General features: G+C 38.6%; 1 protein-coding gene across 1 annotated transcript in view; it reads right to left on the reverse strand.

Annotated features, from left to right (window-relative positions):
• Nucleotides 1-16,543, reverse strand: part of HSPBAP1 (HSPB1 associated protein 1) — a 32,895-nt gene that overhangs the window by 14,131 nt on the left and 2,221 nt on the right. Inside the window, exons 2-3 of the mRNA XM_042827042.1 lie at nt 8,230-8,415; nt 2,325-2,509 (exon numbers count right to left, since the gene is read on the reverse strand). Of these exons, the coding sequence (XP_042682976.1) occupies nt 2,325-2,509; nt 8,230-8,415 (371 nt within the window). The remainder of the gene's footprint in view (nt 1-2,324; nt 2,510-8,229; nt 8,416-16,543) is intronic.

Below are 16,543 nucleotides of genomic sequence, written 5' to 3' on the forward strand. Positions count from 1 at the left end.
TTAGGTGTTGCTCAAGATCTTGAATTTGAGAGCTATTGATTTCAAAGACAGTGTTTGGAAAAAAAAATGCAGAAGTCTAACATAAACATTTGTCAAAAGCGGCAAAAAATCAAACAGAAAAAGTTGCTCCTATAGATTTCAGCAGCCATAAAATTTAAAATCCAATACAAGTATTTCAGTGATAAAGTTAAGCGTAATACCGTCTCTACACTTTAATCTCACACCTAAATAGCTTTTGTATTTTGTTACAATTTAAGTGGAAAGAAAGCGCACGTAATCAATATTTGACTTAAAAGAACTTTCTGAAAACGCCTCAGCTGTAGTAAACAGTTGAAGCCATTATGGGTAAAATAGTTTTTAACCAATGAGCTGAAAAGGAACTGGTAGGATTTCTGAAATCTCGTCACAGTAGGCTCCTTTCCTACAATAAAAAGCCACAGCCAGAAGAAATGTGCTAAAAGGTGTTCCAACCGTAACAGATGGCACATTACTTGTGAATTATATTTATTTCATTTGCTGCTTATAATGAAGTTAATCTGTGCCCGTATGTCACTTTAAAAGGTCTCATTTCTATTTAAGCTTCGTGCATATATCTCGCTTCTGATTTATATCTCAAACTCTGTAATGAAATATCAACTGAACAAAAAATGTAAGATGCTAGATACTGCTCATAGATTAGAATAATGGAATCATTACCTTAGCCCACACAACTGTAAATGATAAACAGCGCAATCTAAATTTCAAACAACTTCTAAATGGCCCTATTAATCACTATAAATAACAGCACATTTGGCCTTCTTTTCCCCTTCAAGTCACCTTACGTAAATCTAAATAAAATCTAAAATGAAGAAAGGGGTTATCATCAAATTCACACAAGAGTGGAAGAGAATTTCTACAAAGACTTCTTTTGGCTGGTATAAATTGCGTAGCGGTGTTTCAAAATCCATGAGTCTGGAGCTGACTGATGTATTTCACTCCCATGCCTAGGAAATTGGCAGATGACACACACCATATTTGCTTGCCTAACACCATCGATTTTTTTTTTTTTTTCCTTACCAGATTCTGCTTTTAAAAAAATTTGTGGCATAACCATTACATCCGTTAATTCTAAAAGAACAGTGCAATCTGTTGCTTGCTATAGGCCAGGTGATGAGGTTGTGGTGTGATACCTACACAGAAATGCAATTCTTGGAGACTTGATTTTGTACTTTAAGGGGAAGAAGGAGGAAAGAGTTGTTTCCTTCTAGTGTGGGTTTATTGACCAAATGAAGCAGCAGGCTGTCCAGGTCTTCTGAGATGCAGGTATCCTCAGAGCTTTGTGCCATAAAACACAGCAAAATGCTGTCTATCCAGGCAGAAAGTGAAGGCCAAGGAAGAACCACAGACAAATTTGAGACTCAAATTTGGAGAATCCTGAAACATCCCTGAAGCTTCAAAATAATCTTGGAAAATAAGATCTGGTATCAGTTATGTGTTGCTCATGATTCAGGAAAGGTAGGAAAAAGGCAAGGTGCTCCCCCAAACATTGTGGTCCAACCACATAATAAAGGGAAATGAGACAGTGTGAAAAAAAGATTGAGCACTGAGAAGTACCCGTTTTGCTGATACAAAAGAATAAAATACATATAAGAAGCATGGGAAATGCTTTCTGAGGAAATAATTAATTGAAAGAGCTTATCAATTTGCACTCCCCACCATCCCAATGATACAATACTTGCTGAAAATTATGATTCCATCTTCATGACTGAAAGTGTAGGAATGAATAAGGCTTCAATTACTATTCTTTCTGCATATCTTTTGATAAAATACACCATTTGTATAGCTATCCTTAATTTTGCCCCCTTGTAAGCAGTAGTAGAGAGAATGTAGATGAGCCAATACATTGAAATAGCAGATAGCCACTGAAAAAGTGAAAGAAAATACACCAGCAAGGTGTCCAAATACCTGCATTTGGAAACAAGTATAAGTTACCATAGAATTATTAAGGTTGGAAGATCTAAGATCATCTAGTCCAACTATCAAGACATCACCCACGCATGTGACTCAGTGCTCTCTGAGCCTGCTCTGGAAGTCCTCCCTCCAGTCACAGAACTGTGGAGGGCTAAACGAGGAGTGGTGCCAATCCAACAGCTGGTTTTGTTAGATCTGGTATTGGTCTCAAGCTTACAGGGAGACACAGAATTTTGGCTGGCAGCCTCGTGGTATAAGCCTGAAAGCCAATAGCTTTACTACTTAAATAGAGGGAATTGCAGCAGAAATTTCAGAAGCTATGCTAGATAATTTGCAGTGATAAAAGGTAGTAGGAGCTAATATGAATGCTTTACCTGGAAAACTTCCTCCTTGTCTTCAAATATCCTAGCAATGTATTTGTAGTCAGCGTAAGCCCAATATTTGGAGTGCTTGAAACAACTGAATGGTCCAGAGAGACAAGAAGGCTGTCCACTACTCCAAGCCAAAAACTCTTCAAGAGTAGCCTTCACATAGCTACAGCTGGTTTCAAATTGGGGTACTAGAATGACAAAAGAAAAACCAAACATTGTAATGAATGCAAAACTAGTCAAAATAATAAGTAGTTTTTCTGTTGGCCCTGGGTAAATGTAACATGAAATACAAAGCAGGAATAGGTAGCTTGACTCTGGTCAATAAAACAGTTCTCATCATCTAACTTATAATTAGTTCTGAGATTATTGGTTTTTCATTAAGGTTTAAGTGAACCAGAGAGGTTCACTTAAACTGTTATCTTGAACTTGCTGTGAGGTAAAAGCACACCAATAGTTACTGCTGCTCATGTGCAAGGCACCATTAAGCACAGGAACTCAATAATACATCCATAACTCCTAAACATCTTAGACTCCATCTTTATATGGTCTCTGTTCTCAAATGTGAGCTGTAAATGCATACACAAGTGCAGATTGCAGTGCATACTGTACCCCTTCTTTTGTCTCCATGGATTTTTGTAGCTGGACTTATTCATTTTTACCTTTCCCAGGTAAAGCATGACTAAATCAACACATCAATGCATAGGAAGCAAAGTATGGAGCCACACGCATGTCAGTGATCCGTTTAAAATGCTGTGTATCTATTTTTCATTTGGAACAGAAGAAATGGCCATGTGGTGTTCCTTGCCAGACAAAAGAACAGCATTACTGGCAGTATTTTGTTCCATTGTGCTTTGGTCACGCTGCCTGATACAGCCTTCCAGCTCATGGTCAGGTCACTTGGAAGACCTACAAGATAACCTCCATCACAGCAGGCTTTCCTTCTGGTTATCTGAGATCTTCCTTTCCCACAGCTGCTAATTGTGCCAGCTTCAAAGAGACTTATCCAACATTTTAAAAAGCTCCAAAATTACTGTACTATAACCACTATGGAGGATAAAAATTACTGCAGTCTATGTGAATGACAATGACAGAGCTGCAGTTTAACCTTGTGTAACTGGCATAGAGCTGTTCAAAAATGGGATCCTTTCACTGTCATGCAGCAGCAGCAGCTCTTAGTTCTTTACTGCTCTCATTTTGTTATCACAGCTATTCCCATGCAGTCTCATACATTTGTTCTTATTCCTTTTGGGTGGGAAAACAGCTTTTGCAAACCCTTATCACCATCATTCTGTCATTTTCCATTGTAGTAGCCTAGGTAGCAGTTTTCCTTCCCCTTGCTATCAAATTCATTAACTAAAACATGCCAGATAAGCCCCACTATTCAGCATTACGTCACCTGGGTCTCTGCAGTATAAGGGCTCCCTAACCTAGGAACTGCATGCACGACACACAAATCGCCTGCAGTAACCAAAAAACCCTGTATCTGATTCTGTCTCCATGTTGCAGTTCAATGCTGTCTCCTGATATCGAGTCATTAATGCAATGCACATCATTTCACTAAAAGATGTTCTGATGGAAAAATTAGATAAAAGATACACGCACTATTGAAGGTGGCTCAATATCTGTATTATTTTGATGAGAACAAAGAGTGCTCAAGACACTGCCTATTTTCCTAGATAACTCAGGAGCAAGTATTTTAAAAGCAAGAAATATGCTCTTTCTAGCTTCCAATGTATTTCACTCTGAGCTTTATTTCAAAAAATCCAACTGTGAATGGCAATACCATCTTCCAGGATACAGTCTTTTCAAGGCAACATTCTTCATTTAATTTATAGCTAGTTCGATACTGAGGTGTGGGTGCTTATGGAAAAATAAATATTCGCCCTCTAGTCTGCCTTTGAAAGATCCCATGAGGAGGACTGCGTTCAGGCCTGGGGCTCCCAGCACAAGAAGGATACAGAGCTGTTGGAGCAGGTCCAGAAGAGTGCTGCAAGGATGATAAGAGGTTTGGAGCGCCTCTCCTATGAAGACAGGCTTAGGGAGTTGGGGCTCTGGGGAGAACGCATTGTGGCCTTCCGGTATATAAAAAGAGGCCTATAAGAAAGTTGGAGAGGGAAAGGACAAGGCTTTAAAGTGAAAGAAGGTAGATTTGGATTAGATATAAAGAAGAAATTCTTCACTATGAGGGTGGTGAGGCACTGGAATGTGTGGGGTTGGAATGAGGTGGTTTTTATGGTTCCTTCCAATACAAACCATCCTGTGATTCTGTGACTACAATATCTGTAGGCTTGAAGGAGGGAAGCAACAGCAGCTCCTCCTGAGTTAAGGTCTAGTCCTGACAGATGTCAAGTTGTTTTCTACTCAGAGATACTATTTGCAGAGTACATCAAGGAAAATGTATGAGAAAAGGTAATAGCCTTAGAAAATATCCTAAAGCTCTAGTAAAAATGAAAGTGGAATGTCTCCTCTGTTTCTTTAAGCTTAAAAGAGAACCAAATATCTATTCACAGCTGCTGCAGAATTAAAATTATTTAATCGAATCATCCAAGCCAAGAATAACAATTTAACATTATGACGAAGCACAGGCACACTCATAAACCAAAAGACTGTCCATCCACATCTAACCCCAGCTTCACATGGTATTTATTCAGCCTATGGTATTTGTATTATCCTCACAGCTTTCTATTCAGCAGTGGAATCTGTAGCCACTCTCAGGTCTGAATTCTTCTACTGTCCTTGGTGGCGAATCTCCTTGTGCAGGTTGTCAAAGTTGCAGCCCTTTCCTATCCAGCTGTGTATCTGACAGCTCCACAACAGCATCTCTAAGAAAAAACTTCCTCCACAGATCTCATGACTCACAGCTGATCAGCATGACAGTCTCTTGCTCTTTCCAGCTTCTTCATAGTAAATGCTTCATTTATTCATTTCAATAAGCAACCAGATAAATGGTCAAAATTAGAAGTCTGTAGGGAAAAAAAAAAGCCCATTTTGAGGAAGCTTTTCTTCTTCCTTTGCAGATGTTGGTATTTTCTGGGTGGCCATCAGATACATGAGCTGTACTGCTCATGCTATACTGCTGCGTTTTCTCTGCCAGAAACTCAACTTCAATAGCTGCTGCTCACCCAGTTAGCCTGACTCAAAAAAATAAATATTTTAGTCTGGCTGGAATTAAATAGGTACAGATTTTTTTATTAATTGCACCTTTTTTGCTCTTGAAATGGATGCTGGTATTCTCTTTGGAGGTATCTTATCTCTGTCAATTTTTAATCCTCTGATTACATTTTTTTTTCCTCTAACAGACACATTCTGTTTAACTTGTGTAATCAGACTGAATACTATCAAACACCTACACTTAGGTGTGTATAAATAATTCAAGCAAACAGTTCACACATACTGCTAGCTCCCATGTTTTCCATGTTTCACCTGCCATATACACCTTTTTCTGTGTGCCTGAAGAAGTTCCAAATCAGCAAGAAAAGCAAATACCAGAATCTAAGCAGCTCTCGCTGAGTTGCAGTGTTTTCAGTTCTCACTTTGTTATACTAAGGAGCCTTCAGTTCAAGATTCCCCCAACAAGTTGCAGATGTGTTACCAAAGAAAGATGAGAAATTGTCATAGGAAGAAGTTTCAAATTATTTAGGATTTTCCAGATGAACCTAATAATCTCAGAAACTCTGAAGCAGTCATTTTAGTTACACGAAAATGCATTCACATAGAAGAAAACAGTTTGCTTCTGTGTGTTTCCAATTGAGTGCCAGGTGCGGTGCCAACTAATCTTGAGTTTATTCTAGTCTAAGGTCAATTAATTTAGTGTTAACACAGAAGGGATACTCAGAGTACATTCAACATAATATTCAATGTAACTGAGTTGTATTCTGCTGTCGCTTTTCCTAACCACACCACTGCCTCTGTTTCGTCTGCAAAAGTTGGAGTGAGCAAATATAAGAAATAAAGGCCCTCACTGAAAAACTGTTACACAAGAGTGAGATCAAGTATTTTCCAAATGACATGAAATGCATTACATTATTTCAGATTCTGAGATGGTTTGGCTAACGGCTTCACTAATACAACCTTACAATGCAGATCTTTTATAGCAACACAAGTTGCATTCAGTTATAGTACAATTCCTGACAGCCTTACCCATCTTCCTGAAGACACTTCTAGCTCACATTAGCAAGTAATGGAGGTTCCTGGAGACAAATTGATTGCTGACTAGGAATCAATGCCTTTAGGAAAATGTAAAATACAGACAGATGCAGTTCCAAGGTACAACTTCAAGTGTAAGCCATATCCTTAGTGGCTATGTTATTCTCAAGTGATGAGTTTTAGCCACTTAGTTGGTACCAACAGTCTGTCACTTACCCACAACTCTGTGAATCTCATCAGAAGCTTTCCTAGTTGGAACACTCATCTGTCACTCAAAAATGCCCACTGATAAATGCAGACTAGGACCTAAACTATCCTTGTACCCGCGCTCGTTCCGCAGATTGGAACTCAGGTACATTAACAAGGTGTCAAGGAAAATGTCACATATATGCGACGTTTACTTTCTTCGCTGCTGGAAACTGGTGAGTGCCTCTAATGTTTTGTGCAAGAACTGGTTGATACCTCTCTGAAGTACAGTCACACTGATGGAGACTTGTACCAACATATTAATTCTACAACTCAGCTCTCGTGTCTATAGAATGTGGATAAATAACACTTGCTTCCCCAAGGGATGATACAGGGATCATTAATCCAAGCTGGTAATATGCTTTGAAATCCTAAAATGCTAAGCATTTCTCCTCTAACACTTCTTTCTGTTTCATCACTTCTCTTGCAAAAATTGAACATGAAATATTATTACCATCATGATGTGAAGAAAGGAAATTTCATGGTGTTGTAATATAATATGATGTAATCCAACCACTTCCATAGGAGTGGCAGAGCCTCTTCTGGAGTCTCTATGCAGTCCCTATGCTCCAGGAAAGTGGTGGTCCAACTGAAGAAGGTTAGAAGAGATGGATAATAGCTAGAAGAGGTGTAGAAAAAACTTGACTTACACTGAACATTTTTTAAAACCTGGGGGTTATTGGCCTAGGAAAAAAATACTAAAGAGATCGAAGAGAGAGAATATATTTCATGGGAAAGGGAGAAAGCAGGGGACAAATTGTATTTTGGCCTGTGGCTGGGAGGGCTAAGGATATAAAGAGTCTAAAATAAGCACTGAATAACCTCTGAAGTGGCTATCTGATTGCCATTTTGGATTTTGTATCTTCCCAGACTGGCCTGAAACTCCTTCTGTGCATGGATACTTCATGACTAGTATTGTAGAGCTACAAAGACAGTAGTTGTAGTATTTAAAATCAACTGTAAAACTGGCCTTTCTGCTCTGGCATGCTTATATATCTCTAAGTGAATCTTAACCTTGTGATTCTATGATTCTATGAGGGTTTAGAGCTGAAGTTGTTATACTGGCATCAGATGACTTTATTTGTACTTCTATAACATTTTTCATCACAGGATTTTAAAAGCACCAAAAGCTATCAGAGTCTTATCAAGCCTTTAGTAGGAAGGTATTATATCTACATTTTATGGATGGAAAAAAGATAGCCTGTTTAGTCATCTAATTTTTTAATGTTTGTGTATGTAGAAATTCGGTCAGTGTGAACACCTAAATCACATAAAAGAACAAGACCAAACACATTCTACGCAGCAAGGAAAAGAAACTGAGACTGTTGATTCCTGTATGTTAGTGTTATCTACCACATTTCCCACTACAAATAAGCACACAAGAAAGGAAAGTTCAGTGTAGGCCAAATTTACTGACTAAAAATCAAAAACTATGATGAAAAGTAATACATGAGAAAGTGAACAGTGATAACAGAGAGGCAGAGAATTTGAAAAAATGAAAATGTTTAAGTCTCACCTAAATCCATTGTCTTCAGTCCTATCCTGAACTGTATTGTTTTTCCACCCAGCATCGCAGAAAGGTGTTTCACATCCCAGTGCAGGGCTGGCCAGTCACCAACCATGTTACAGAAGACTGCAGGTTGCTGCAGTGACATCACAATTTCCTTGGCTTTCTCAGGAGTAAATGGTTTGACATCTTCACCTTTGTAAGGAAAAAAAATAATACAACCAATCACAACCACAGCTGTGGATAAATGATTTATGATACATGATGTTACCTATTATCTCCCACAGCATGAGAATCGTTAAGAACGAATACTTAATCTTTTATAGTTGATTTTTTCACTTATTGCATTTGCAAAGACATCTATGTAACATTTCTCGTGCAAACACTGGAAGAATATTCCTACACTATATTTCAATTTAAAGCAGTGTACTGGCACTCAAAATGTAAAATAAATAAATAACAGAATAGGCATATGCTTACAATTTCCACTTCTATCTGGGCAGTAAAGCACTGCAATCAAATCGTTTACAATTAGGCTTCTGATAAAAAACAAACTTATGAATAATGTCCAGAGTTTAGAGAACATAAATTTTATGAGTAACAATCTTTATGTCCAGAATTCTTTCCAAGAAATGTAGAGCATTGTCAGAGGTAGCAAGCTAGGTTCCTATACATTTAATTTAAAGAAACTGCAGTGCAACAAAAAGCAGCAGGTATTTCTGAAGTGTTTTAAAATTTCTTTTCATCTGTGCAATTTTAGAAAAAGAAAATTGTGCCAATCCAGGAAGTATGTTAATTTGAGATTTCAATTTAGTCCTTTGTTGTTCAGAGATTTATATGCCCCACTGAAACTGTCAGGCTGAAATGCGAGCAACCTTGAATAAACTCAGCACTTTCAGAACAACTTTCCTTTAGGGACATATTGAGAAGGAAAACCTGTTTAAAAATAAAAATAATGTTGCAGCTCCATAGAACTGAAGCAGTGGACTACAAATCTGGATCATAAAAAAAAAAATCTATTCGTATTTTAACCTCTATTAAAGTTAACTCACCCAGAATTTGTACCCATATAATGTCTAATATTTAACATCCTGATTAAATACACCCGGTTCCCCATGACTTGCATAAAACAAACCAATTTGCTCACTGTATTTAGGGGCCAAATTATGGTCTGGCATGTGCAATGGGTTAAACAAATACAGAACAAGTAAATCTACGTTGCCACCTGGTGCTATTTCTGCCCTTTGTGTGTCAGTCCTACGTGGGCAGCAGTCTTTTCCAGCAGGAGAAGACCCACTGGGAACAAGGGACACTAGGGAAAGTTATTCAGGATATTGTGTCTTGGTGGAAGTCTTTCCAGAGACAGCTAAAGGCTTATGAGCAGGCCCAAGTGCATGTGCTGGTATGGCCACAGGGAGCTGCGGCCAGGCATGGGAAGAGGGCAAACTTGGCATGTTTCTTCACAGTGACGTTGCTCAAAGACTAAAAGTGAGGCTCAGTACAGATCTGAATGCTGCCATGGGGATTTGTACAGCCTCTTCCATCCTCAGGCGGTGCAATCATAATGCTGTACACAGGTGGGGTTCACGGTGTGCGAGCTGTCTGGCCTTGTGTATCCTTCAGCTTTTCCAACTTGTTAAAACGAAATCGCTCCTGGTTAGGCAAAGTTTATCACTGCATGTCTGTCCTTTCTACATGTGGGCACAAATCCACGGAAACGCTTTGCTTTGGAGAATTTCGTAGAGCAAAATTTTGTGTTGATTCTGTAATTTCTGTCAGTGTTGGGATGTGCTCTGTAAAAGCAGAAATTTTACTGGGAGAAACAGGGAGTGACTGAAGCCAACTGTTCATTCTGTGTGGCTTCCTTCCAATGTGATTGCCACAGACATACTGTGCTTTTGGAAGATGTGGTTTTAACCACAGTGAATATACAGTGGGACAGTTTGTATCAGCACCAAACAGAAAAGAAACCCATAATGCAACTAGATTAAATGGTCTCTCCTATACTGAATGTTAGCTGGAGGTTTTTGTCACGTCACAACATTTGACTCAGCTGTAAACTTATTTCCCTATAAAAGAATACATAGAAATATATAGAAACAATGAATGAATACGAGCAGTCCACCTCAGAACGGCAGTCATTCCTCTCTTCAAGTAGCACTACAGTCGTGGTTAAATGAGTGTGTATCTTTTCCTGATATACATAAAATAATCACATTCAATACACACACTGCTCATATAATCAGCACTGGAATTCAAAACATTTTAGAAAATTTAAAGCATTAGATAAATAAATATTACTGTTTTGGAAAAGACAAATGGGGATTCTTGCCAATTTTGTAGAAAGAATCTTTAAGTGTCTTGATTCAGTTTTATGTATTCCTTGGTGAGAACTACTGACAGTTAAACGTAATTCTTTCCCCATAATATTTGTCATGAATATCTAAATGCCTGGAACTGAAAAGGCACACAATAAAAAGTAAATATCGTATACTACATCAAATAGATATTTTGATAATTTGGACAACTCTGCTGAGAATCAACACAGATTTCTGGAAGAACTATACACTATAGGAGTGGTAAAAGATTAAAGAGAAGGTCTGAAGATAGGTATCTCTTGAAAGAGATATCAGCAGAAACATTTGTAATCTTAAATGATAATAATAATCTTTTCCTTTGCTGCTGTTGTCATAGCTTCACAAAGACCTCACAAGTTGGATTCCTGTTTCTCGATATTAAGTGGAGTTGATAGCAACCGATTCCTAGGGAAAAGCTGAGATTTAATAGCATGTATAAGGGTATTGACTTTTGACACCGATGTGTATAAGCAAAATGCGTATAAATAAAGTATGTAGCAGAGAGACCAAATGTCCTTGGCAAACCCTGAGTATTACAGATGAAATTCTTGGAAGACATGAGGCTAGCAGGAGAGGACAGAAATGCACATTCCTTCTGAAAAGAAAAAACAACAGCTGGAGTCTTCATTCTCACAGCTGTACTCTGATCCAAAAGAGAAGAGGAATACTGTTAAATTAGTTCTTTCCATCACACTCAACAAATGACATGGCTTCACATTACAAAAGAAGCAGGAACCATTTGCCTAATGTTGTGACTTTATGCAGGCCATGTATAATATCCAACCAGGAACTGAAAAACTGAACCAAGTTTTACCCTAGTTTTGTAACTGTGATAACTCAAATAATTGGCGAAACATGTAGGTGTTCTTTGGAAAGGTAACACAGTGTGAAACAGAGATCTTCCAATTAAAAAAACAAAGCTCTCCAGTCATCTTTACCTAAAGTGTTGTCAAGTATGAAGACTCGGCCAGATTTCAGCACTGAGAGGAGGTAAAAGAATAGTGACGAATTTGCTAAGTACTTTCCAGTAGACTTTGTGTTTCTAAGAGGAAAACTAATTTTATGTTTCTGATTAACAGTTTTTCAGATTAACTGAGTGGGGTTTGGGAATAAAGAGTTTAGCACAGCAGGCAGTCTGAAGAAAAGTGGACTTGATCAAAGTTGTTTCAGAAGTTAAATGTACTATCGTTAGAAAGCTAAATGTACTCTCATTCATTTAAAATAATTTAGCAAACTACGAGGGTTCATTAGTGAGTGGTAATTGGCTTCTGCCAAAACACCCTGCTGCTTAAATATGTGATTTAATTGAGAGGTATTAAAATTGTTTTCTAAAAGAGGAAGTGCAATCCTGATAGCATATTTGGTAGAAGCATTGTCAATTTCTGTTTTTTTCTTTCAAATCCGTGAAGCTTCATCATCCTTATTTCTTCAAAAGAAAAACAAAAAAAGTGTAATGCATAAAAAATTAAAAGAAAAAAATTGGTATTTTGAAGGGGTTAATGCAGAGCAGTCAAGTCACTCAAGAAATCTGACTTCCATAGTCTTACAAATCCAACAACTAGGAATGGGGAATGGCAGAATTCCCCAAACCAAAGAGAAGTGACTTGGTTTTAAGGTCAGACTTAATGACTTCTCTGTACGTTAAAGCTGTAAATGAAAAAAAATCTTCATGTGATTGCAACATTCTGCACTATAATCAGACTAATCTGTGCAAATAATACATCTAAATATAAACAAGTAGTTTTCAGGATATATTATACCAACAGCCAGGTACTTCCTCCTGACCACTTATTGCTGTCCACTACAACTTTTGATTCTGGGTATGGCAGCACTGCACAGATAGCTCAGCCCAGGGGCATCAAAACTAGATTTGCATGGATATTTTGGTTACTGTAGGATAGCTGTTACATGGAGCCTATCAGGACATACTGGTCAAACACCCTTCTGCACTGGTAAGACAGGCACCTAAAGACTCCGGTAGCCTGAAGGAAGCACTCCCTTCCTTGTTCTCCACTGAGCAAGGGGAACAAAATAAAAGATCAGTCTATCTTTCTCAGGAAAGTTCTGGGAGTGCAGAGGAAGCTGTATTTGCATTCACCTTTCAACCCTGCGTCTCACTTTTTCTTACAGCAAGCCCATGTGACTCAAGACATGAAGATAAGAGCATGGGCTATGCCCTCAAACCACAAACTGTCCTTAAGATACAGAAAAGGGAATTGCTACCAGACTTCTTAGGGTGGAGAATGAGGCAGGACGCTGAATACACTGGCAGGGACTGGCAGATCATGCATGAACTTAAGAAATTCCTTCCTACATCCCCTGAGTCTCTTCCTAGAAAGCTTCTGTCCTGTTTGTTCTGCTCCCATGCTGTACTGCACTTCCAGAAAGCAGTTTCATCTGTCCAAAGTTAACAAGGTGCTGAACAGACCTCACTTCTCCTGGTCTCCTCTAGTACGAGAAATGCCTTCCTCTCCCCTGTTGTCCTTGTAACTCCTGACTTCATCTCTGGCATTTCAAATTCCCCCTTCTCCTCCACATCCCCCAAAATGAGGAAAATGAAAAGACATACAATTGAGATAAGTGATATTAAATATATTTGCAATGATCTTTGTATACATCTTATTGGCAAAATTGCTGAAAGTACAGTGAAGCATAATGAGACTGCAGCACTTGTCAGACAAATTGAATTTCATTTGCTTTTGAAGGAAAAGACCATGGCCTTCAGCCAGAGCCTTCCAACAGGATATAAAAGAGTTTATCCAACAGGGTGGACTTCTTTCTTAAGCCAGGCTACTGTAGAACCACCTTTCTGCCTGTTTGGCATGGAAATCACACTCGTGCTGCTGGGCAAATTCAGTAGCACACCTATTCCTTCCCAGTACTTCACAGGCACTCATAGATGTTTTTCACAACCTTCCTAATGTGAGAAATTTAATGCAAACTGAGTATAACATTATGGTTGGAAGTAAGGGAACTAATGCACCACAGAACTGGCATCTATGTTTCTAAGAAAAAAATAATCTGCTTGTAAATAAAGTATATTTCTATTACTTTTCCTATTCCTTGTTAGTAGTAAATACAAATGCACTACTCTTAAATTGATGAATACACTGCATAATATTCAGTGCCAAAAATTCTGAGTATATTGTTGTCCTGTGCTGCAAACTTAATTGACAAGAACTTCAAAGTGGAAGCAACAAAAGAAATGAAATGTAAAATATAGCACTTTCCCATAAGCTACTGCAGTAAGTAGTCAATAATAGTCAATAGTATTCTAAAAACACATTTTTCCTGTAAGTAGTCAATAATGCAACTGAGCCTTTAGAATGTGACAAAAGGGAATGGCAGAAGTATACAGGACTTTGTTCATTATTATGAATGTAGAATGTACAGTCTGATTAGTTCCCAACTAGAGTCCTTTGGAGTTATAACTGTCCAAATGAAATTATATCTTTGAAGGATTAACAGAAATATTTTAGAATTACACAGATTATTACATTGAAAGAAACTGGGAAGATTCACTATGTGAGCCTCCAGAAAGCTTCTGAAGTGCACAATTACTACTGTGCACAAATGAGGTATGAGATTCTGGGATTGCCAATATTACAGGAAATAAAGCTAAAAGCTTGGCTATTGCTACATCTGTTTAGACTATTTCTTTTGTCATGGCTAAAGCAGAAGTCAGCTAAACCTTTGTTATAAGTTGCTATTTGCTTTTCTAAAGGTTCTCATCCAACAACGCACTGGGGATGTATTTCTTATGTACTTGTTACCAGAAACAAAGGGGAAATTGTCTTTTAAGAACTTCTTTCTATGTTTTGTTTTGAATCTTGGAGTTCACATAAGGAATGTAAAATCTTGCTCTAATACAGCATACAGCTGACACATTTGACCTAACACTGCTCACTAAAATCTGAATCACCAAGCTCTTGTAACTTGACGTTCAATCTTAACTTTTCATTAATGTTAGACAGGTTTCTTAATAGAAATATTCAACACAGAAGAAACTCTGTTTCTTCTGAAAATAGTTCCTTTCACAACTTTCCATACAACAAGCTGTTGTTAGTGGTGTCATAGCATACCTATTGTATGACAGCTGTGCATGACTGGCCAGACAACAGAATTCTGCATATGCAAACATCCTAACGCTGAGATCATTGCAGCAGGGCTGAGTGGCTCCTTGCTGCTATGATGTGAGACAACAGGAGAACAATGTCAAAGTCTGATCAGAAATGAGAAACACATTCACCAGCGACACAGTGCACAGACCAGTGCCACAGCAAATTGACTAGCTCTTCTTGCTGGCATCAGAGAGATTATGAGACCAATACTGAGGCAGTCCCAGCTCAAGAAAACGTGGAGATTTTCACTCTGTATTCCCAAATCAGGCCTAGCATCCTGGTGTGACCAAGCTCATTTCCATCATTCTCAGGTTTTTAGAAAGACAGGAAATCATCAATCTTCAGAGTTTGATTTCCCTAATGCAACTGTGAGATGCAAAATATTCTACTGATGTTTGCAGTTGCTTAGAGCTCCAAATAAAGTAAAAGAACTATTCAGTAACTCTGAATGAAGTGGAAGAACATTGGGACCATGGCCCACTGAACTTCTGCTCCCACATAACCCCTCTAAAATACCCAAGACCTGGATCTGACTTTTGCAAATTACTTTCAAGAGCTGAAGAACCCACAGCATGGTCTACAGGGAATCTGGTGAGATGCCTTTTATTAGCCAACCACCAAAGTAGACTTCACATAGAACAATAAGCTACCTCACATCTACCCAAAGGACACTGCAATGGGATCTGACTAAGCACAAACCTATGATCATCTCCCCTGTAATGGTCACTGTACAGTGTGGACGTGCACAGGCTCCAGACTAAAGGTAAAAATGAATATCTACTGGAAAATACTGATATTTGAATTTAAACTGTCCGGCTTCCGTATTTTCCTTTATTTGATAGCAGAAAAACAAAACAAAATAAGGAAGTAATGTAAAAACATTTTGCCTCAAAGTATAAAGGAATCGTTGGATGACTGTAGAGCTAGAAGTCTAGCTGCCTCTCACTGAAAGTTGAGAAAGGTACAGCTTGCAGACTGAAGATGCCAAAATAAGCCAAAAACAGAGCAGATCCTGCTGTGTAACCAGAAGGAAGGGAATGTCAAAATAACATGAGGGAAGGACAGGATTTGTCCATAACTCTTCAAAGGTCTGTGCAAGGGCAGAATGTGAAGAAGAGAACCATTGCATCACTCTGCCACTCAAGTGCTATGTATGAGAACTCTGACACCATACTGTCACAATTCCAACCAAAGCCTAGAAGTTGAGGGAAATCCTTGGAAAACAGGCCTCTTTTTGGATGCTGGAGGGAATATTCAAAATATTAGGAGTTCCCTCATGGGGGACACCCTCCTGGACTGCTCAGCTTAACCGCTACACGATAGGAGTGTTTAAGCTGAATTAGGCTCTCCAGGTGCCTCAGGGTTACAACGAATGTGTAAAAACCTTCAGTTTATCTTTCTAAAGACAAGCTGAAAGCAGCACATTCTGGATGCCAGTTCCTAAATGGATCAGCCGGGTGTGCCTCAGGGATGGGATGAGCAATTGGCAGCTCTAACAGCTTCAGTCATGTAATTTTTTCCCATCACTACTAGTCTATCACAGCTAGAGGCCACCAGCTCCTCTTAGGATGAATTCCAGAGGGTTTAGGCTGGATATAGGCAGGTAGGCATGAATATGGAGATGCAACCTTGGGAGCTTTCAGGTTTGAAATGGAGGTATCTACCAATGGATATGCTATTGTGGCTGTGTAGCTGATAACCAGGATGGTGTTCTGTATCACAGTTTTCAATCTAGAAGCCCTAAGTCCATGCAAGTCCTGTTACAGGCATTTAGGTTCTGGGCCAGGAGACGAAATAACCTTTCCACTTGCCTGAGTAATATGTGCACTTCATCTGATAATATTC

This window comes from Centrocercus urophasianus, unplaced genomic scaffold, assembly GCF_019232065.1.
Source record: "Centrocercus urophasianus isolate 14NV4802_14NV808 unplaced genomic scaffold, USGS_Curo_1.0 seq_28, whole genome shotgun sequence".
Lineage (NCBI taxonomy): Eukaryota > Metazoa > Chordata > Aves > Galliformes > Phasianidae > Centrocercus > Centrocercus urophasianus.